The 23,947-nt window shown below is 37.4% G+C and overlaps 1 protein-coding gene across 4 annotated transcripts in view; it reads right to left on the reverse strand.

The window, feature by feature from the left end:
- Positions 1–2,086: 2,086 nt before the first annotated feature.
- The window catches only part of pde5ab (phosphodiesterase 5A, cGMP-specific, b), a 111,325-nt gene continuing 89,464 nt past the window's right edge, over positions 2,087–23,947 (reverse strand). For 3 of the 4 annotated variants that reach the window (XM_028474651.1, XM_028474654.1, XM_028474650.1), the window contains 11 exons: positions 22,578–22,637; positions 21,551–21,697; positions 18,394–18,519; positions 16,940–17,034; positions 16,721–16,808; positions 13,041–13,141; positions 11,321–11,398; positions 9,198–9,261; positions 6,073–6,147; positions 4,242–4,325; positions 2,087–4,147 (listed from right to left, as the gene is read on the reverse strand). In XM_028474651.1, the coding sequence (XP_028330452.1) occupies positions 4,028–4,147; positions 4,242–4,325; positions 6,073–6,147; positions 9,198–9,261; positions 11,321–11,398; positions 13,041–13,141; positions 16,721–16,808; positions 16,940–17,034; positions 18,394–18,519; positions 21,551–21,697; positions 22,578–22,637 (1,038 nt within the window). In that variant the 3' untranslated portion in view covers positions 2,087–4,027. The remainder of the gene's footprint in view (positions 4,148–4,241; positions 4,326–6,072; positions 6,148–9,197; positions 9,262–11,320; positions 11,399–13,040; positions 13,142–16,720; positions 16,809–16,939; positions 17,035–18,393; positions 18,520–21,550; positions 21,698–22,577; positions 22,638–23,947) is intronic. The other variant, XM_028474652.1, reaches the window with a different exon arrangement.

Raw genomic sequence — 23,947 nt, forward strand, 5'->3', positions numbered from 1 at the left:
ATTTTTGTGTGTGTGAAGCACTTCAAGGATGACGCTAACGTCAAGAAATGCATTTTAATACAGTCTTTTCGGAGACAAAAACTTAAAATGAAATGACTAATGAAAACTTTAGACTTAAATTAAATCACATAGGCCATATCATCAAGGATCTAAAACGAGCACACAGCGCTAACATATGAAGACGGTGCAACTGCTAATGCTAACAAAACAATGACAGGGACGTCTTATCATCACACTTTTTAGCATTATTTACAGCTTACCGAAGTGCTCTGTTCGTCGTCTCCAAAGATAGAAGGAATTGAACCCTCAATCAGACAAAGTCTTTCGGCAAATCCTTCATTAAACTGGCGGAGGTTGCAGAATCAGCGTTAGCTGGGTGCTTGTGTTAGCTCACTTGTTAACATCCATATGAAGACGTTGTTCTGCAGGTTCATCATCTTCATTTTCATCTCGCTTCGCCGGGTCCGACTCTGCCTCGAACATGTGAGGCTGGATGGACAAGTCTTCCGTTGTTTACATTTTCTGCACCGCTACATAATGTATCTCGTCTATCGAACTACAAAAATGGCCGAACGGGGTGGAGTTAAAATGAGTGTCACCTCTGCAACCTGGAGAGGGGGCGGGGTATGAAAGTGTCTCATTTGTATTTAAAGAGGACGCATCAAAACGAGTTGCTCTCAGAAGCACATCAGAAAAGTGGCCTGTGGAGCTATAATAATGAGGAATTCAGACCCAAGCATTGCAGTTCCGCTTTATATAGACCACAACTGTATGATTTATATGTAAAAAGGAAGGATTAAAAAGCATATGTCTCCTTTAAAACTCAAAAATAATCTAATTGGACCTCAGCTTTATTAATAAGTTTTATATAGCGCTTTTCAAAGAAAATGCTTCACAAGAAGCTTTAGATTTTTTTTCTTATATATCACTGTACTGTATTACATGATTTTATATATTTATAAAAGTATCAAAATGTTTAAAAAACTATTTCAAATGTGGACAGCTTGCCAAAACTAATTGCCTGTGGGCCAACTTTGGCCCACGGACCCTAAATTGGACAGATATGAATAAGATGATATTTTTTAGTGTATTTTACAGCTGATTTAAGACGAGTCACACTGAGCCATTATAGGAGATGTTAACACAAGAGGAAGGTTATGTTTTATGGGCTTATTTATTAAAGATATAAGTAATTGTAATTAATTCAACTCGAAATTTAGTAATTGGGAATGTAATTATAATTGACTTAGAGAAAAAACTATTGTAATCGGGGAAAAAAAATGCTGGTAATCTGACATAAACAGGGCTAATTGAAGACGTAATTGTAATTAAAAAATGTGATTGACCCAAAAGATGTGAGGCAACATGTTTCTGATTTTAAATAGTTTGAATCACAAAAGATGTAACCATAATGAAAATTCAGATAATCTAACACACACACACACACATATGTGGTGTGCTGGTTAGAGATTATATTTTCCATCTGTGGGTTATTTCTATTCCCAGTTTTTCTTTTTTTTTCATTGCTTTTCTTAATTTTAACCAATACAATTCATTATTTTATTTATGTTAAAACACCTCTGACTTAAGTTTATACAGGGTCCCCACGATCATTAAATTACTGGAAAAGTTATGGAATTTGAAAAAAAAAAAAACAAAAAAAATTCTCCAGTCTTGAAAAGTCACAAAATATTGAAACTGTTTTGGAAATATAGCCCATTTTATTTTAATGTTTAAAATCTATTAAAGCCCAAAGATGTTAAGCCTTATCTCAAAGTGAAAGTGCTGCATAGCAGCAGCATCATTGAGCGGAAATCACGAGATCTCACAAATTCACTCTTCAGGTAAGTTAGTTTAATTTCTACTGTAATGGTCTGGCATAGATATTAGCGCTTCAGAACCAAGTTATTGAAATTTGGTAAAATATTTCAGAAAAGTTTTGGAAAATCATTGCGAAAAAAGTGTGGGAACGTGTACATGTACATGAAATAAATTGAGTTTAAAACAGCAACAACAGAATTACTTTACATGAAAAGAAAAGAGTTGTGTCCTGAGATGTGTAAAGAAAGATTACAACCAAATGAAAATAGATTCATTCTTTTAATGATGAATTAGTCCCTATTTTATTTTTTATTTTTTATCACAACAAGGCAGTGAAAATATGTAGACCCATTTCTGTGTGAAACTGCAGGTCTGGTCTTTGGCTCTCGTCCATGTTCAGAGAAACGACTACATTTGTAACACGGTACAACAATACACATCCATGTGTCTTCTGGAGAAAGAGTTTTCATAAAAGCAGAATAGTTTTTTTTATTTTTTTGTAAGAAAACTATATTTCTTAAGTAAAGGATTGTGTGCTCTTGACAAAAGGATGACCTCACATCATATAGAAACTCTAATAAATATGTCAAATAAAAATAAATATGCAATAGTTAAGACAATGAGTGAAAAAAATGTAAGATGCCTATGTTGAGTGTGTGCTGTGAACAAAAACACTTCAACTTAGTGTTATCAGGTTACTGTGACCCCCCCCCCCTCCCCTATGTAAATATATACCATAAGTAGAATGTGATCCCACTGAAATAGTACAGACCATTTAACCGTTCCTTAAAACCCGCGGGAGCACTTCAAAATAAAAGCCACTCTGTGCAAAAATAAAAACAGCTATGGTTCATAAATATAGCTCAGTGCTGACTCTGATATGATGGATGAAAATGGTGTCGGCAGGTGGACGGGTCGCACTAATGGACTTGAAGATAGCATGATACTTATATATGAAAGCTAGCACAACGTCAAAACGTGTTAACACACAATTTAGATCCAAGCTTTAAGTTTTGCATTTTGAACCTCTCCAATACCGACGATAAAATGTGAGGATTAACAAAACGACTAAGACACGGCGCGGATAACGTCTGCTAACATGCTAACCAGCGCAGTGTTTCAGCCATGCTAGCACAAGATATGCTAACAAACCTAATAAACAAGGTTCTTTTATTTTATTTTTAGTACTAGGTTACAACTACAAAGTCCTTTCTCGTTTTTCATTTAGTTTTATAAAAATAACCAACAGGAGGTAAATGACAATAAAATAATGCCTTTTTGGTGAGAGAATCAACGTGTTATATAAGAGATGCACATTTAACAAAATATGAACTTTGTAATAAAACTCTCCTTTATTAGTCTTGGAAACTTGGGTCCTAGGGCCTGCCGACTGTTCTGTGCTAAATGCTGGTCCGTTTAAAAAAAACATGCTTCATTGTCTTCTAAATAAGAGGTAAAATATATATTTGTGATTTATATATATATCCATTTACAAAACCCAGACTGAGCTAATGTGTTTTCAAAAATATGTAAGTAGCCCAAACATCTCTTTGTATAAACCAATTAGATTTATATAAAAGATATTTGTATTTTTGTTTACACCTGCTTAATGAAGCACTACGTGAGTTCACTGCTTGACCACAATTAAAATAACAAAATGAGTAGGACTGGCTTTTCCTTAGAAGAGGGTCAGGGTTAGTATACGTGAGTATCTTCATACAAAATTAGCAATAAAATAAAAATACATGGATACAGGCGACATTGTAATTTTCTATATCGCCAAAATAAAAATAAAAACTCGATATATCTTAAATCTCCATATATTGCCCAGCCCTAAGAATGAGATAAATTAGGAAACATTCCTGTAGATATCCGCTAAAGGTTAGCATGTTAGCATTGTTATTTAATTTGCTGTTCTTGTTATGTGGCTCGCAATTTCTCCTGAAAACCTTGATACTGGGATTGCAAAAATCCAAACAAATCTACCTGGAGGGACGAGCTAATGTTAGCTAGCACAGATTGAGTTGCTGTTAGCTTTGATATTACATCTGACTTTGTGACCACAACAGGTGTTGTAAACTTGTAAAGCCAACACTCAGAATATGGTAATTTTTTTTTACCCTATTCATTGTACAATTCATGCTATTTTCATTCAATTTGGTGAGACCCGGTCGTACGGGGAGGAAAAGCCAAAGTGGCGCTGAGATCACGCTAAGCCGTTGACGAGTCCTTTCTCACACTCGTCGGCTAAGTGCTTCCAATGCTGTCGGTTCTCCAAACATCCATTCAGCAACGGAGAACAATATTCTGACATGCCAGTCAAGGTCTGTGACAGCAAAGAGACATGACATCATCATGGTGAGTAGTGAGATGATTAAAGGCAACGTTGGCACCAACATGAACCAGCAGTGCTGAGTTACCTCATACAACTGAATGCAGATGGCATCAATAAAAGACACCTGCATGCTGGGGATCTTGTCTCGCTTCTCTCGGTTCATCAGGTCCTGCAATCGCACAAGGATAAAGACACACAATCACATTTACAACCACCCAATCCAGGCTCAACCATCAGATTACTAAATGGAATAACATGTGTCCACTGCTCTAGAGTCCAGATGTTGCATCCTTTACAGCAGTGGTTATCAAATGGGGGTACGTGTACCGCTAAGGGCACTACAGAGACAGGAAAATTAACAAATAAAAAAATGAAAGCATTAAAAATAGGCTGTTGCTAGGGCTAGGCACTATACCCGGTACATACCGAATACCGGTATATATTTCTGTTATTTGAATTTTTAATATACCGCCGTACCGGTGTATTTGATTACACAACAATAGGAAAACGATGCTGCGACGCGAAAACAATTCTGTGTTAAATTTGCTGATGCAACATGCTATATATATATATATATATATATATATATATATATATATATATAGAGAGAGAGAGAGCGAGAGAGAGAGACGCAGAGACCAGATATTTGTTAATGGTTTATAAATGTTTTATGAAGCATCTATTATCATTATTTAGATGTTATTATAACGTTGAAACTAAAGCTTATAATCCCTTACTAATGTGTTATTCATATTTAATGAATGAATTAATTAAACTAAACCAATTAATTATTAACTAACCCTAACCCAGATCACCTGGTTATGACAGAGTGGAACGAATGGCTAATTATTTATAACTAATAAATATTACAAGATTTAGCTGCAACTTTATAATAATCATTACCATATATTTCAACAATGTATGAAGCAATTGTTAAAGTTTTATAAACATTAATTCAACTAATGTTTATGGATGCTCTACACACCATGTACAAAGCATTATAAATATCTGTTCCAACTTTATAATAACCATCCAGATAATGATTGTAGACAGTCTATAAACCAATTATTAACCATTAGTAAAGTATTAACTATCTATCTAAAACGTGTTTATAAAGGCTTTATAAAGCATTAGTAAGGGATTATAACCTTCAGTTCCAACTTTATAATAACCATCCAAATAATGATAATAGATGCTTCATAAAACATTTATAAACTATTAACAATTATCTGTTCTCTGCGTCTCTGTAATGTTTATAGATGTTTTATAAACCAAAATCAAGGTTTACTAATCATTAACAAACACTATACACTATAAAGTGTATAATATGTTATAATGTGTGCATCAATAAACTGTTAATATAACATTGCAAATCACAAAAAAACATTATTAACTATCATTTAATTGTTTGTTAACAGTAAATAACTATTAACTAAAGGTTAATTAACCATCTATTTACCATTATTTACTGTCTATAGATGATGGTTATTATAAAGTGTTACCGATTATTTCAATTTAAGAAAAAAAAAAATAATGAAAAAATTCAAAAAACAGCCACTGTTCAATGCCATGTATGTATTAAGAATATTGTAGAGGTAGTATATTCAACTAAAGGATTTCTGTATTATTTTTTGTCAGGTTGAGTCCCTCCTATACAAGCAGTCCAGGGAAGCATTACAAATACAAAATATATAATAACTTGACTCACTTTAGCATTAATCTGGTTATGTTTTGGAAGGAAACAACCCTGTTCCTGATTTAACTTCCTTTGTCCAATCAAACCAAAGTGCACTTTTGGAGAACTTCAGGAGGCTAGACCGGCCAATAGTCTCAATTCCACTTGTTTGCACTAGTACTTGGATGATTGTTTCCCCACATCCCCTGATATAACCCTGGAGGTGATGGTGGATACTCACGATGGGTTCGATGTTCAGCTCTCTTCTTTCCTTATCCCCCTGTTCAAAGAACTCTGTGGCCACAAGCTCTGCAATCTATGTGGAAGATAAGACTAAGTCAGTTTGAGTTGGACCATCACAGTGCTGTGCTGTTACTGAATTCTAAAGAAGAAACACCATCATAACTGTGATGTTTGGTGAAGCGTGTGCAAACCCCATTCAGGGGACTGGAGGAGAACATCTTCAACTGAGGTACAGCAGATACTAATGAAGATGAGGTCTCCTCAGGGACACACCGACTTCATGATCCCTCTCTGTTTACACAAAGATAATTATGTGTAAAGTGCAGCCAGCAGCGCTGCTTTTGTGTGTTGAAGCCTTACTGAGTGACTCGGGCTGCAGTACAGTTACTACAGGATAACTGAGCCAAGAAGTATTTATAAGAACCTGTGGTGGGTTTTAATGGTTCATTGTTCATCTGATGAAGGATTTCTTTTACCATTTGGAGACTAAAAACCAGTTCCTGAAACAGTAACTTTGAGGTCTTTTGTTTTAGAGAATTGTCCTTTCCCAGATAGCACGCATACGTCTCGCCGATGTCGGCCTCAGATCTTGCGTCGGCATTCTACTCCCAATGCGTTATTTTGTGTGTTTTTCCACCCAAATCTGTGATACCACTTACAAAACTGTAGAACTCTAAAATGTCACTTCCATTAAGATGTTTTTGTGCTGGGGCTCTTTGGCTATGCTGCTGAAAATACATTTATTATCATGAACTGTGTCTGTCTTTATTTTGTCCACACATAATAAGCTATTTAGTGGTAGTCAGGGATGGGAATCAAAAACCGTTTTTTTCTGAGAACAGGTTCCCAGTCATCCAATTCCTAGGAATCATTTGCTTGCCTGTAAATTCCGCATATCGGTTCCTCTTATGTCGCAAAAACAAAACGATAAACTCCCACAGGTCCTGTATATTGTGTGTTTATGCTAGCACCACGTGAAGCTCCTTCCACCATATAGTTGTTTGCTGTCCACCGAGGAGAATGCACCTCCTGACATCACATGTAACAAAGGGGACGGCGTCTCTGAAGGTCCATTTATAGAAATGTAAACAAAGGCTAAATTAAAACTTTTCCGTTTAAATACATAACAATAAGTGCAGCTGTATTTTGGTTAATATGTTCTTTTTTTACAGCAGAATTATTTGTTTTATGTCTATCAATCTATACCAGAGGGGTATTCCATAAAGCGGGTTATGTTCAAACTCTGAGTATGTTCAGGCTCAAATGAGAAAAACTCTGAGTATCTCATTCCTAAATGCGAGGTATGTTCTTCTCTGAGTATGTTACCATGGCAACATTGTCCGTGAAATAAACCTGGTCGCTGGTCATGTCTGTAGTAAAGTTCCCTGAATACAAACCTGTGGATAATATAAAGGAAACAAAGACAAGTTATGATGGTGCAGTGAATTATGACTGCTTTTCAAAGCAATGGGTCGTGGGTTCGTGTCTTGCTTCAGTTTTTTTAATGACATATTTTTTGGACATTGAGATGACTCTGGCGACAATATTACATTAAAAATCAATATAATTGATTCGATATCAAGCGGCAGTCACTGTCTTTATAGCAAGTGTAACGGGAGGGCTCTGAAGGTGCGTTCAGTGTGAACACACCTTTAGAACAGGCTCATATTCCTCAAGCACCGGCTTATTTTACCCATCAGGGTGAATAAATCACTCTCTTCCGGGTGGTTACCATGGTAGTTTGTGTAATCGTCGATCCATTGATGATGGCTTTTTATCACGCGCGTGCACGTAAGTAACCCAAGGTTTACATACTCAGGGTTTATTGACCCACTTCATACCAGCTGTAATGGAATCAGATACCCTAAACAGTCAACTCTAAACAGTCATGGAGTGTCAGACCTGTTTCTGTTACTGTGAAATAACCATGGAACTAAACATAACAACCCTGGATCAACCTGTCACTGTGAATGTTCATGGACATAATGTTTTCATTTAAATGTTACCTGCTCTACTCATCAATGCACTACTGCACTATTATCTTATTATTATTATTGTATTTTTATTTTATTTCGTTATTATTATTATTATTACTATTATTATTATTATTATTATCTTGTTATTTTATTTAGTTTGCACATATTAGTCTAACTACTCTTATACTTATATGTTTATATTTATGTTTATACTTCTTTTTTATTTATTTTTCTTTATTCTAGTTGATTGTTATTATTTGATGTTACACTATCTGAGAGAGCACAGGTCACCAAGACAAATTCCTCGTGTGTATTCATACACTCTTGGTCAATAAAGTTGATTCTGATTCTGATACCCAGAGTTTCCCATCGCGTTGACCCAGAGTTTATGGATAGACTCAGAGTTTGTTGACCCTGGCTAATATTGAACATCTCTAATACTTTGTTATGTGAGATAGCACAACATAATGAAAGCTTGTTGTTTTTAATTCAGTGTACTGAGGAACAGCAAGTTTTTTCCTTAAAGAAAAAAATAATCCTCTTTAGACAGAGGATCTCTTCTTGTTAATGAGTGTGTTTATATGTTTACAGCCCTGACAGTTTTCCACTGTGGTGATGGGAGGACAGAGCCACAGCTGGCTTTATTAATGAGGCCCGACTGATGATGATGTGTGTGTGAGAACCAAGCTGTGTTTGCTCCTAAAGAGAAGCAGACTAACGAAGGCCATGTGGGAGGTGACCCAGCGGGAGAGCGCCTCTTGATGGCTGTGGATGAGTGTGACTCTCATGGGTGTACAAAGAGAGAGAGTGATTAGAAGATGTCAGTAAAGAACTTAAATATAGAAATGTCAGAAAGATGAAAGACCACAGGACGTAACCTTTAAGTGGGCCCCACTCCCAATCTGTGATGTCACAGCATGTGCTCCTAATAAGGACGTCCCCTGATGTGTGGAAACTATTTCTGACCCATGCACGCTCATATTAACTAATCCAAATGTAGCAAGGAGACACAAGCACTTTGCTAACATCTGATCTCCTACAAATGCAGGTATTCACAATTAGGAACAAAATGAGAGCTAAAGGTAGAGCAAACCAGATCCTTCACATACACCAGAAACAAACAAATACAAAAATGTGAGCTTTTTACCCTTTTTTGCACAGGCCAGGGTTTTGTGATAGCTGAAATGTCACACGCAGTCATCAGCATTGACCTAAATGGGGCGACAAAAGCAACATGCACAGCTCATGAAAAACATTAGCATCCACAACGTTTCTCTTGAACATAAAGTGAAGACTCCTGCTTCCAGCCACACACCTCAATTCTCACTGCAACGACTCATACCACTGATGTTACTAACCAATTAAGCACGCGAACAAAAATCATCGGCAGTGCCTTCTATCATCATGTCCTCATTCCTGTTCCTTACCATGGAAACCATTTGAGCATACATTAAATACTAGAATATTTCAATTTAATGAAGAAAATGCAATTGAGGATGCAGGTGCTGACCCGAATCGCAGTACACTGCATAAGCAAATTCAAAAGATCCATCCATCCATTTTCCGACCCGTTCGCTTAAAATAACATTAGCATAAATAAGCATTAGCATTAGCTAACATTAACATTAGCCTAACAATAGCATGAATTAGCATTAGCATTAACTAGTATTAGCTAGCATTAACATTAGACTAACAATAGCATTAGGCTAGCAATAGCAACAACCCAGCAATAGCATTAACATTAGCCTAGCAAATAGAATTAGGCTAGCATTAGCATTAACCTAGCAATAGCATTTGTAATAACCTAGCAATAGCATTAACCTAGCAATAGCATTAACCTAGCAATAGCATTAACCTAGCATTCTCACCACAACATCAACCTTACATTAGCAGAAGTTGAAAAACGTTGAAATGGGTTTAACATATTAACTGAACATGTTAAATGGGGTCGAAGTTGAAAAGTGTAATGTAATGTAATGCTAATGCTAGGCTATTGCTAATGCTAGGCTAATGCTGATGCTCGGCTACTGCAAACACTAGGTTAATGCTAACAGTAGGCTAATGCTAACGCTATGTTAATACTAAGCTAATGGTAATGTTAATGCTAATATGACAATGCTAATGCTAGATAATGCTATGTTAATGCAGTGCGACGTGGGCCAGCACCGGCATTTTCTTCAGGAAATGTAAATATTGTAGTTGATTTAGATTTTCTAACAGTCCATTCATTTAAATTTTGTTTGCCATTTTTCTTCATGGCAGTTTTTTCCTCCACTGATCAACAGCAGGGGGAACAGATCAATGAGTCAGATGAGGGCGGCGGCTTCGGAGCTTAGGAAAGCTTAATTATATTTTGTATGTATTTTATAGGTGCTGCTGTACAATTAAACTCATGTGGCTTTTACTTGATTATGGTAATTAATAGCAAATCAAACTTTCCATCCCCCGTTTATATTGGACCAGTGACCTTAAAGACTCACAGATGTTAGAATGAAAGTCAGTGAACATGTGGGTATGGTGTTCTCATGTTGGAGGAGCTGTGAATTATATTCAACACCATCTCACGGGGAATCGTGACACTGTCACGAAAAGAAATGTTTCTCTTTCCATTCGTGTCAACACAATTTCTGCATTTTTTCATGCTACTGGACACAACTTTCAAACTTGTGTTACGATTGGAAGTTACTTTGAGAAATTGCATATTATTAGAACATTTGGTTCAGGGTTACGTTCAAAGACTTCAAAATAAAAGCACTGGCAGCAGGGTATCACTCTTTAAAACAATCCCATCCAAAAGAGCAGCAAATTAAAAGCATGGTAACCCAATTTGTCCACACTGGATAGGGTAAGGGTTACAGATAAGGCAGGGGTTCTCAAACTGTGGGGCACCCCCAGCGATGTCATGAAAGGGGGGGTGCACTTGTACTTTTGTCTTTATGATATACGTACTGTATAACTACTTTTTTGTTATTGTTCTAAAATATGTGACTGCATATTTGATGTCATCTTTATGTATTTTGAAGAAGAAGAGTCACAATTTTTCTGACCCATTTTGTTGGGATGGGACAAAAAAACCGGGTGCTTAAAATCTTTCATTCTTTAAGGGGGGTGGGGTTTGGTGCGCAACAGAAAAAGTTTGAGAACCAGTTGTTTTTATGAGAAATTATGAGTGTCAATGGGCTCACGCAGGCTTAACGTAAACTATGTTAATGCTAACGTTCAAAATTCTACTTGTGGGCTGGAAATGGTGTGAAATTATGTGAATAATACCTCAGTAAGTCCCTGTGATTGTCGTCCTCCCAGACAAACTGGCTGTTCTTGGTGAGCTCAAAGAACTCTCCTCTCCTCCTAAGAAACACACAGTGACACAGCAGGTCATTATGTGAGATAACTCACTTAGCCACTGTGAGCACCCACAAATCAAGATAAGAAAGGAAACAGATGAAGCTTAATCAGAATAAAAGGTGGAAAAAGAATCCTAATGACGGATGATATCATATAAATCATCCTTTAAGGCAGGGGTGTCAAACTCATTTTAGTTCAGGGACCAAATATGAAGTAGTTTGCCCTAAAGTGGGCCACAGATTTTAGGCAGGAAAACAAGCAATTTCAACATGAATGTGCATAAGTTTGCACTTCAATGTATATATGATACATAAAGTATATAAGGGGCTGACAAAATCTAGTCAACAAGTGATATACATCAGTCTCTGCAGGATTTTTTCTTTTTTTAAATGTAATTATGTGAAATAATTTGAGAAAAATTCAATCCTCAAAATATTGTGGTTTCATTGAATTTGCATATTTAGAAGGTCTGGGAGATCTACAACATAATTATTTGGTAATTTACACGATATTCATGCGTTTTCTGTCTTTTTTTTTACTTTCTCCTGCGGGCCAAATCGGATGGTCTAAAGGCCCAGATTTGGCCCCTGGGCCTAGAGTTTGATACATGTACTTTAAGGTGTATTTTAAGGTGTATTTACTGGTATTCCTCTCTTGTAAAACTGAAGAGGGGCAAGAGTTTACAGTATATTCACAAAAATACTCACCAAAGTCTAAAATCTTTTATACAAACTTTTATCACGGCGGGGCCACAAGAAAGTGATTTTCTGATCCAAGGGCCACAATATCAACATTCATGTCAGCATTTAGAATAATGACTAATCAACACAGGTGTCAATGTTCATGTAATTTTTTGTTTTGTTTAGGTTTTTTGTGGTTTTTGTGTAATTTACATCTCATTTTACACTTTCTATTGTTGTCTTGTGTGTTTTTACTTATGTGTGTTTTTGAAGTCATTTAGCGTAATTTCGTGTTTTTGACTCATTTTGTGCATTTACTTCAAGGGCTGCCCAAAATTAGAGTGAGGGCCGCATGTGGCCCACTTGCCACCAGTTGCCCATGTCTAGTCTAGATCATCAATATTCCATTACTTGCATTTGACGTTGATTAAAACCAAAACCAGTGTCGCTTCACAATTTACATTGTGACAAAGAGCGTCAAAAAATAACTTTTTAAAAGGATACAACAAATGAATTTATATACATATAGTGTACAGTCACTGCGTTTTAGGGCACTTAAAATATGTGTATATTACGTACATCATAATAAGAATTGTATTTTTTCAAATGAATTTGGGGAAAACTATAATGGAAACCTTTGACCACTAGGGGGCTATGCTCCCCCTGCCCAGCAAACTCCGCGTATGCATGCTACTTCAACAATAGTGCGTTATTTGCTGAGTTTTAACCAACATATGCATTTTCCTAATGGGAAAATGTTGTACACTCTCAATCGAGCATGGTTCCGACATGTCCAACCACACTTATGTGAACTACTGCATCACGTTTTAAGCAAACGGCCTAAAAGACAAAGAGCAGAAATCTACAGGGAGTGGATGAACGTTTACTGAAGAGGTCAGAGCCTTTGCCTTCTTTTTGTCGCTCTCCTGCTAGATTTCCATCTGGGCTTGACGTCAGGTACCTACTTCATGTACAGGGCGAGGTCAGTGGCCAGAATAGCCCTCTCGATCATCTTCAAAGTGGCCTTGTACTCGTCCAGAGAGAGGCCGCTCAGGATCTGGTTTCCCTGGAGAAAGAGAGAGAGCGAGGGCCACGCTCTGTTATGTCATTATTCACAGCCTGGCGAGTTCACACATGGATGATGCATGTGCATGCACAGGACGCCACTGCAAACCTCGGAGGAGCAGATGCTTTGACTGAAGGAGCAAACAGCAGTTTGCCTGTCATAGACTGATAAGGCGTTGGCATGACAACACGGCTATGCTTCACTGACTCCATCCTGTAACATTTAAGCATGTGACTACACTTAACTTTATGTTTTGAATCTGCTTTCTGTCAATTCAAGTATCACCTTTGGTGTTAGGAGTGTGTTTAGAGTCTGTTCTCAGTCTGTTAGCGTGTTTCTTGTTTAATAGCACTATCATAGTCTCATGCACGCTTCACAGCTGCGAAATGGCCATAATGGCTCCAATAAATAAGATTAAGTGAGGCAGGAAATTGGAGGAAGTGAATAAAACAGTAGCCCTGTCACCAGACACCTGTTGTCCTGCAATTCCCAGGATGTCCTGGTTGGAACTGGGAACCAATTTGAGTGTCATCAATGATATTTCATTTTAATCATTTTCAGTGGAATAAATGTTTGGTAATGATAGTTTCAAAGATACCGCACCTTATTGTTGTAATACACAGTTGTAGAAGACAATATAGTCTGTTAAACTATGTGATGTGACAGAGGCACCTCACTATTGTTATCCATTTTTTACGTTCGTTAACTCCTCCTACACCGTTTGTCCAATTTTGACAAATAAGCTATCAAAACAGTCAGAAACTTCCAGAGATTTATGCTTATACTTTTCTACCGTATTTTTCGGACTATAAGGCGCACTTAAAATCCTTTAATTTTCTCAAAAATCGACAGTGCGCCTTATAATCAGGTGCGCCTTTTGTATGAAATTAATATGTCAAAATGTTTTAGTACAACTTTGATAAACTATGAAGCTGCACCTCTTGATGGATTTTTGGCGCTTTAGGGCTACCGTAGTCAGGTGCCTCACGAAGTGATATGTACCTGTACTGTGCTTCAACATACTGAACTGAAAAAGTGAGTGTATTGTTCTGCATTTTGTGTGTTAAACCTGAACCGTGGCTCAGGTGGGAGTGGGTCGTCTTCTGATCGAGAGGTTGGGGGTTCGATCCCAGTACCTGACTATGAGTCGAAGTGTCCTTGGGCAAGACACTGAACCCTAAGTTGCTCCCAGTGGTCGACTAGCGCCTTGCATGGCAGTCCTGTCCCACTGGTGTGTGAACATGAGTGTGACTGCGTGAATGAGCTGATATGTAAAGCGCTTTGAGACTGCTTCAGTGTGGTGATAAAGTGCTATATAAAATCAAGTCCATTTACCATTTACCATTTGACAGTTATTGTTAATGAGTTGAATAAAGTTTGACTTATCTGACTATTTTGTTTCGCCTAATGCGTCTTAATAATAATAATAATAATAACAACAAACCGGTGCGCCTTATAGTCCGGTGCGCCTTATGTACGAAAATAGACCCAGCGAGACCCATTCATTGATGGTGCGCCTTATAATCCGGTGCGCCTTATAGTCCGAAAAATATGGTAATTAAAATAATAATAAACTGCATTGACTTTTCAGCTCCGATCCCATTTTTAGAATGGACAGCCCGCTAAGCGAAAGTGGAGCTGCTCCAGTTTATACCTTCAAACTTATGCAAACAAATTAAAAACCATTCAACCTTTAACATGTTCAGCTAATATGTTCAGCCCATGTCAACCTTTGTCAAACCTTTCAACCTTATTGCTAATGTTATGCTTTTGCTAGGTTAATGCTTGGCTAACTAATACTAGGTTAGTATTAATGCTAGGCTAATGCTAGGTTAGTGTTAATGGCAGGCTAATGCTATTGTCAGGCTAATGCTAGGCTGATGCTATGTTAATGCTATAGCTAATGCAAATACTAAGCCAATGCTAAGCTAATACTAAGCTAATGCCTGTATCCTCAAATATTATAGTTTGATGTGAATTCTCTGAATATTTGGCCAAATGTGAGGAAACGTCTTTTAACACTCATTCACCCATTGCTTCTCAAATGTTTGTTTTGATATCCACTGTAAACATTCTCTTATTGACATTGTTGGAAAAGTTTCATGCATTGCATTGTGGGATGTGGAGTCCTGTAGACAGATGAACAGCTGCTTTAACTGAACAAACCTATTCACATTAACACAATCATGTACCTCATCCACAGCTGTCAGAAAAGTCTATAAATGTCATTAAAACCAAAGGACAAACGCACAAATATACACAGAATCGCAAGAAGTAAATAGATCTCCATTATTCCGAACGACAGAATAAATGTAAAAAAGCAGAGGACATTTCCAACACTAATGTAACAATAAAGTACTGATAACACAGAACAAAGAACAGATAAGACATTTCAAAAAAGTGTAAAAACAGCAAGGCAGGGTTTTATAAAAGAATCATAAAGAGGCTTAAAAGCTAATTTTACCATCATTAATACATTGTCTTAAAATGTATGAATCTGTCAAACTAACGAATCACTAAACACATGAACTCTTGGTCTTTAGTTTGGTGTGTGGGTGCCTCCAAACCCAACATGATTACTATATTTGTTTAAAAAAAACCTCAAATACTTTTTTCAAGTTGTAAGCTTTTATTATTGAAGTCCAAACGCAAAACATGCACACATTATTCCCATAGGGAAGCATGGTGGTGGCATCATCATGTCCAGTTGATTGAGAGATTAACAGTTAAAGGGAACCTGCCATGAATTTTAATGTAAAGTTCTATCGAAATATTATATATAATATTAGATGTTTTGTTGAGTTATTTTCTCTAAAAGCTTTTTTTAAAGCAGCCAAAAGTTCGTTAATTCTACCAACTTCTCAGACATGCTCGCCGCCATGTTGTGCATAAGAGTCGTAGGAGGTGTTGTGACACAATCCGTGACACGACTAAATGGTGATTCCGGTCGCTTTGGTGGAGTTGGCTTCAGTGACTGATGGTGGCTTACATAGGGTGGCGCAAGTTCTTGAGTAAATGCGGATTTCAGCGATTGGAATGACTGAAACCACAATTTAGTTGGGTCACAGGATTTGCCAAAACATCCACATAGACTCGTAGGTGTACAGAAATTTGGTGGCGCCACCATCAGCCACTGAGGCTGGCAGTTGATGGCGGCTCCACGCCACAAAAGTGACCAAAATCACCATTTAGTCGCGTTACGAATTGTGTCACAACTCACCTTATGATTCTGACATAACCTTGATCGATTTCATATACTGTAAGCTTGATTATTAATTTATTTTTGCACAGGCCAGGAGATTAATCCAGCCTTTCTGCATTTTTATAGGCCAGTATTTTGGAAAGATTGACGGAAGATTTGATGCTGAAAATAACACAACACAATGAAGACTGATCTCTGCCAACAAAGGGATGGGAATGTGCTTTCCAATTATCCCAAATTACCATCAACCAGACATGACATATTCTTCCAGTTGGATAAAGAAAGAAACCATTCAGGACTAATGTTTGCTCCGATTAGATGGTGACTGCATGTGCAGAGCACACACTGATGTGCTAAGTGGGAATATGAGCTCCTACCGGGCTGTTGAGGATCATGAGGCACTGGTCAAAGTGGTGATGCTCCATGGTGGAGTGGCAGTAGAGATGAGCCAAGGGGTGATCACTCCTAAACAAACAAACAACACTAACTTTAATCTTTTATTGCCTCGACTTGAGATCCAAAGACATTTCAATATATTTCTGCTGTTATTGCTGGTGCAGATACCACAGCACATACACACAGCTCTCCTATTCTACCTCTGGATGTAGGAGTTGTTCACTCCTCTGTGGTCCAGGTCGTGGCTAAGAGTTGCGATCATCAGAGCCAACACCTCCAGATCACTCAGGTAACTCTGTCAGGAAGTGGAGGAAACCATTGAACTGAAGGAAACATCATTATCTGCACATGGATACCAGTTCATGATCTTTTTTTTTTTTTTTTAAACATTCTAACACTGTTCACAAAGGAGATATGTCTATTTGCAAATATCAAGTCAACTATTTGTTGTGAAGTTGTGATGATACTTGTGGCGGTTTGAATGAATGAGACGGGGTCAAGCTTTAGGGTTGCTGGTCAGATGCGGACACAGGGTTTATTTGGTCAAAAGGTTCTAGGGAACAGACCGCTCTGGGATTCGGACATAAACAGTGTGCCTCAGTGCTGTTCAGTGCTCTCATGCTGCATTCACACGACCAGATTACATACAAAGTTAATGAAAAGAGACAGCAAAAGGCAAATTCTTCTCCTGTTGGTCGGCACGGTTTGATTCGCACGGCAAGAGTGTTGGCCGCGGTATGCGCGCTCTCGCCACATTCAGTGTGAACGCAGCATCGGGGTTATTAATGTTGCCGATAGCGGTAGCCAGGGATGGACAGGGACAAAAATTCAGCCCTGGTATTTTGTGTCCAGACTAACCCACTACATTATCAGCGGACACCATGTAGAAGACGTTATTTAGTCAGTGATGCTCAACATGTTTAACATCTTTATGTCTTAATTTGAATTATTATTCCCCCTGAAAATGTTAAAAAGGGGGAAACGTTTTAACCCTTTTTTTTACCTGTTTCCTTTGGCCATTTTGCAACTTTCTTTGTCTGATTTTTGCCCCTTTTCAAAAAAGTTCTGACACTTTTCAGACTTGAGCTACCTTTTGCCAATAAATATCCCGTTTTTCCTATTTTTTGCAATTTCTTTTTGACACTTCCAATTTTTGTCCTTTAATTTTTTGGCCACTTTTCATCCAAATGAGCTAATTTTTGCCCACTAAATAACACTTCTTTCCTTTTTTATCAACATTTTGCATCTTTTTGTTCAATTTTTCATTATTGCTTTCCACATTTTGCCCATTTAAGCTACCGTTCGTCTTCACTTGTCCATTTTTTGGCCTCTTTTGATTGCTTTTGGCCCATTTTAGTAACTTTTCACTCTTTTTTGCCAGGTTTTTGCCACTTTCTGACTATTTTTGGCCACCTGTTACCATGTCTGCACCCACTTGCTCATCAAAAAAAAAAAGAAAAAGTAGCCGACCAGACTGGCCCACCTCGGGTTGATGGCCCACCAGGACGATGCCCGGTATGCCAGATGGCCAGTCCACCCCTGGCAGTAGCCAGGTAGAGACCTTGGTCAATGCTATCAATTCTCACTCTGAAAACAGCATCATCTAACAGCTAGAAGCCTTGGGCTTTGTGCAAGTATCACAGACTGTGCTCACCTGCATGCGTCCAGACTTGATGAGGGCGAACATGCACTGGGCTGTGTTGAAGGCATGTCTCCAGTTGTGATAGGCCACGTTCCTCCTGTAGTTCTTCTTCACACTCAGAATCCACTGACACAGACTCTGTGGAGGTGAGAACCCAAATGAAGCGTTGAAGCTCACTTCAGCAACACTGACTGGAAGAATCATGACATTTACTGTACTTCTATAATCAATCTATACAAAAGGATCCAAGAACTTGAATCTGAGTCATTACCAAACAAGCAAAGAACCAGCAGCAATGTAAGAAAACACAACGTTTCACAAAGTAAATAAAGTTGAGTGACAATTTCCTTTTCTTTATCTACTCAATGTAGGGACAAAGAGACAAAGCTGAATAAATAAATGAATTTATTTTATTGCATAATTGTGACCATCACCAGCCCTCCGTAAGGAAGGGTAAGAAGAACTTTATTATAGAAGGGACATAAAAAGAGAGGGCAGTGTTACTGCTGTTTTTATTAATATGTTTCGATTGATGTGTATCGTACGTATTATTTTGTAATTCTGCACACATTGGTACGTTATGACTGGTATTGTTGATGAACCTCCGTTGACCGTTTGCCATCTGACTTATCCCATTTTTTTTATTTTTATTTAGTTAATTATTATTATTGTTCTTTAGTTACATAATTTTGATTTGCTTTACTTCATTTTATTTTAACTATCCGTATGCTAAATGTTTAATTTTTATTCTGTGTATTTTATTTATTTAATTTATTTTGTAAATTTTGTTTGATTTATTTAAACGCGTATATGACATATATATATGGGTATATGGGTGTCTATATACCTTTATATGCGTACATTCTAATTTTGTGTGACCCTTTTTTTGTTCCCAATATCATTTGCTCTGTGGGACTATTTGTTTAACACTATCGTTGCTATTATACCCACAATTACAGTCATTGCTGCTGTTATTTTTTCCCTTATTGGTTCATCCTTGATCCTGTTTATTTTGGTTGTTGTTGTTGTTGTTGTTTTAATGCATGTAATTACTGTTCCAAATGTGGAAATCATTGTTAATTGAGTGCCAACTTTTCAACTCATCATAAGGTTTTTTTTAAGCTTAGTTTCTGTTCATTAGTTCCAATTCACACAACAGTAATAATGGAAAAAAGCCACCCATTATAATGATTGAGTACATGGAGGACTGAGTGCTCTGTGATTATTTTTGGAATGATACAGAACAAAACAATGGATGTAGCGTTTTGTCTGAGCATGAATAAAGCAGTATAATCATACAACCTTCCTATAGCTTTGATAAAAAAAAAAGCAAATAAAGAACAATCAAGACGTACCCACTGTTTTCTATGAGTGACATAACTTCTGAATCCACCCCACACTGTGAGTGGGTGGAAAACCACGACAGAGGAACAAAAACAGGCTGTGATGAGCCCAGGGATGTTGGGATGTTTGCATTGGACCTGTAAACCACTGCTTTCTGTTTTAGATTCAGTGGGTAAAGCTTATTCAACCTCAGGCACCATCAGAACTTCTCACCCCCAACCGTTCCTCAGCCAATCAAACCAAAAACGACGTCTAGGTTTGGAATAAAGTCTACATACTTTATGAGATTAGATATGTTAGGAAAAAGTTCAATAACAGCACACTGTAGTATGAAGGTAGGAGCTTGTAGCACTCTGTGGGAGCTAAACTGACAGCCTGCTGGAGGGCCTTAAATTCATCCAATCAAAGCTGTTCTTTGTAAGGCCTCTCACTGCATGCACGCAGAGATTAGTCACCGACATACAAGCACCTCTTTAGGAGAAGAGAAGGTCAGTGAAGTGAGCCAACGAAGCCAGGGACTGGACAAGACTGGCATCAAGGAGGGAAACAGAACTGGTTTTACTGAGGGTGTGTGTATGCGTGCGTGTGTGCGTGTGTGTGTGTGTGTATGCGTGCGTGTGTGTGTGTGTGTGTGCGTGTGTGTGTGTGTGTGTGGTCTTAGGTAAAGAGGCAGGCAAACACAAATATCAACAGAGTTGTAAACACACACAGTGGAGATTGTTTTGCGTTCGTTTCAGCTTCCATTGCTCAGTGAGCAGCTGATGGTCAGTATGTGCCATCCTATGAATGACTGGATTTATTGATGGTGAATTCCAACCATGGGTCAGGAAACATCAATTTAAATGTTTGTCTTACTTTTGATTTATTATTATTATTATTATTATTATTATTATTATTATTATTATTATTATTATTATTATTTTTATTTTTGCCACATACAACACAAAGAAAGAGACAAATGCAGTAAAAATGCCATAGACCATAGACAATATGCACAAATCTTATACATATATAATAGAGTAGGTGCTTGTGTGTATGTCTGATATTATAATAATTATAAAAATGGTAAGGGGAGGAGACAACAACAAGTTAATAATAGTCAAATATGTGGGGGAACGGAACGATATATATATATATATATATAATTGTGCAAGTACTCCCACTTAAAAAGATGAGAGGCCTGTAATTTTAATCATAGGTATACAGTACCTCAACTATGAGAGACAAAATGAGAAAAAGAAATCCAAAAAATACTGAATATACTAAATAAAATCGAGAAAAGAGGGAAAACAGAAAAAAATTAAAATTAAAATTAAATTAAAATAAACTAAAATAAATAAAAATTAAATTAAATGAACAATAATAATAAAAATAAATAAATAAAAATTAAAATAAAGTAAATAAATTAAATTAAAGTAAAGTAAATAATCATAAAATAAATTAAACTCTAAAGAAGGGGAATCAATAATGGGAGGAAAAAAGCAAAAATGCATCAACCAGAGCAAAAAAAAAGTGATGAAAATAGGTAGAAATTTGGTAAGTTTGGTGTAGTTGCAGAAAAAAGGTAAAAAAATTTGCAAAATGTGCTCATATTGTGCAAAAAAAATTCTTAGTTTCTTGAAGGAGTCTGATGGACCCCTCCCAGTGTCTCGCGACTCCAAAAAGGCCCCTGGTTGAGAAACCCTGCTCTAAAGGATCGGAATCGGCCAACGAGCCTTGACTTTGACGCATATGACATAGGTTTTTCTCAATCACATGATTAGTCACTCGTCTGATAAGTGATGCAGGTGTTTTTAAGCATGTGACGTCTCAGTCTAACTCTTACGGTGTACTTCATCTGGAAGTTCTGGACAAGGTTGAGGTCGATAAACATGCGTACAGCAGCCAGCGTGGTCTCCGTGTCCGACAGTTCAAAGTCACTGAAGCTGAAGTCCATCAGACGGAAAGACTGGGCTGATGGCACCGTGGCAAGCTTTTTAAAAACAACACAAACACCAAAATGAAAGTAAGGGGGGAAGGGACACTCAGGCTCAACCACTTAAATACAAGAGGAGGAATTGACCTTAATGGGGTACGGTTTGACTGCAGTGATTGGACAACTACAAACGGGTCCTTGAATCACTCACTTAACCTAATGGTTGACCAATCAGACGATGAGAAAGGAGTATGCGTTATGCTGGCTGTGTATTGGCTTTGACTTTAAACGCATGTTTTTTAGTTGCAAATATTTAGCTAATTTAACACATGTAGCAGTCACAGTTCAGCCTCCTTGTGACATTAGGGCATTATGATATTAGCAGCTGATAAATAAAGAGAAACGTTATTATCGTAATGATAATATAAAGTCATTTTTCTGTCTCTACCATCTGACAGTTTAGATTATGAAGTTAAACATTGAATGGATGGATGTATAGGTGGATGATCAATAGATGGAGCAAAAGATACATTGTATATTCATTAGATATCTAGGGCCTCCGATTTTCCGTAATCTGGAAAGACCTTTGCAAAACTATTCACACCGAAACAACATGATGCTACCACCACCGTGCTTCACAGTGAGAAATGCTCTTTTTGTGTTTAAAGAATTTGAACTCATTTTCAAGCTAATGCATTATTTGTTGCTAAGTGCAATTAATTTACAGTGTGCCTGGGAATCACCTGTATTGAATTGCATTTCTGGAGAATTCCTGTTGAATCAGCAGCACAGTATTTTATTACAAATGTCTGCTTCTTCTGACCCTCAAGGACAACATCGGCCTGTGTGTCTGAGTGTTTGTGTGTTTATCATTTGGTGAAGCCACGGTATGATTGTATTATATTTGTATTGATGAAAGGAAAAAATGTCAATTTACCGCTGTTACCTGGAGTTCCCTAGATTCATCCTCTCCAGCTGAAGCATGGTATGACAAGACCTAAAATAAACATGCAAATAAAGACAAAAACATTCAGATGTCAAACACAATGCCCTTTGAGCTGTGGTGGCAACAACTCCTTTCAGTTGTATTTATATTAGGCAGTGGCTATCCCTACAATTGCCATATCAATATACCGACATTCTATCCGTACGCAGCGTCCTTCATTGGCCAGTTTAGGTCATGTGATTGGTCAGTCATTGGCCAGTTTAGGTCACGTGACTAAGACTAAACCTGACCATAACCCTAACCCTAACTCTAAAAATTGTTGCGATATAGGGTTATAACCTAACCCTAAACCTAAACCTAACCCTAAGATGCTACATACGTGTAGTTCGGTAAAAGTACCACTAGCACGGTGTTATCCGTACGGCAACCGTACAAATAGACACTTTCTATTATATTAACACTATGGTACTTCCTGGATGTGGCTATGAAGCTTGAATCCACCTTGCCCTGGTATTACCTCCTCAGTTGAAACAGTGTTTGCCGTCTCTAAAATACCTTTGCGTAACTTGGCTTCACAATGTTCCTTGTGTCCTGTGTGGATGGAGATGTCTGCTTGCATGTAGCATCATCACCTGCCTGGCTTTGGCCACCTTAGAACTTTAACCCTAGATGTTATTGCAAAGGTGGTTCAAGGAAGAAATACTGTAGCAGTTTTCTTGAGCTAGCGTTGGTCCGATGGCTGCAGCTGCTCACTGCCCTCTTTCTATCACTTATTCATAGCTTACTATCAATCAATAACCTCAACCATCAAACAAAAGAACACTAAAATTAGCTCACATTGGCAGTTTCCTTGAACATGTTCCTGCCTCGTTACAATATGTTCACCGACATTTATTTGTCTGTCTGTCTTTGTTTTATCAGTACTAAATGGATTTTGACAAAAAACTAAAAATTCAAAGATATCCCTTACCTTATAAAAGATTTTATTAAATTTTGGCGAGTAGCCGGATTAATATACTGATTCTGGATCAATTTCAAAAATGGAAAAGTTCCTGTCTCTCATTTTCCGGCAAAATTTCTGAAATTTCCATCTCGGTTTTTAATTGATGAATTTTTTATGAAATTTTATTTAGTTATGTCGGGTTGTTCCCATACGTGGAGTTTGTGGAGGGGGCAAGGGGAGCATTGCCGTCCCCTAGTGGTCAAAAGCTTTAATTACTGTTTTCGCAAATCCATTCGAAAAAATACAAATCTTAATATAATGTACCTATTATACAATTATTTTAAGTGCCATAAAACACAGTGGCTGTACAATTGTTCTTCACAATGTAAATGGTGAAGCAACACTGCGCCCAGCGGTT

The sequence above is a fragment of the Gouania willdenowi genome, chromosome 18 (genome assembly GCF_900634775.1).
Source record: "Gouania willdenowi chromosome 18, fGouWil2.1, whole genome shotgun sequence".
NCBI classification, from domain to species: Eukaryota; Metazoa; Chordata; class Actinopteri; order Blenniiformes; family Gobiesocidae; genus Gouania; species Gouania willdenowi.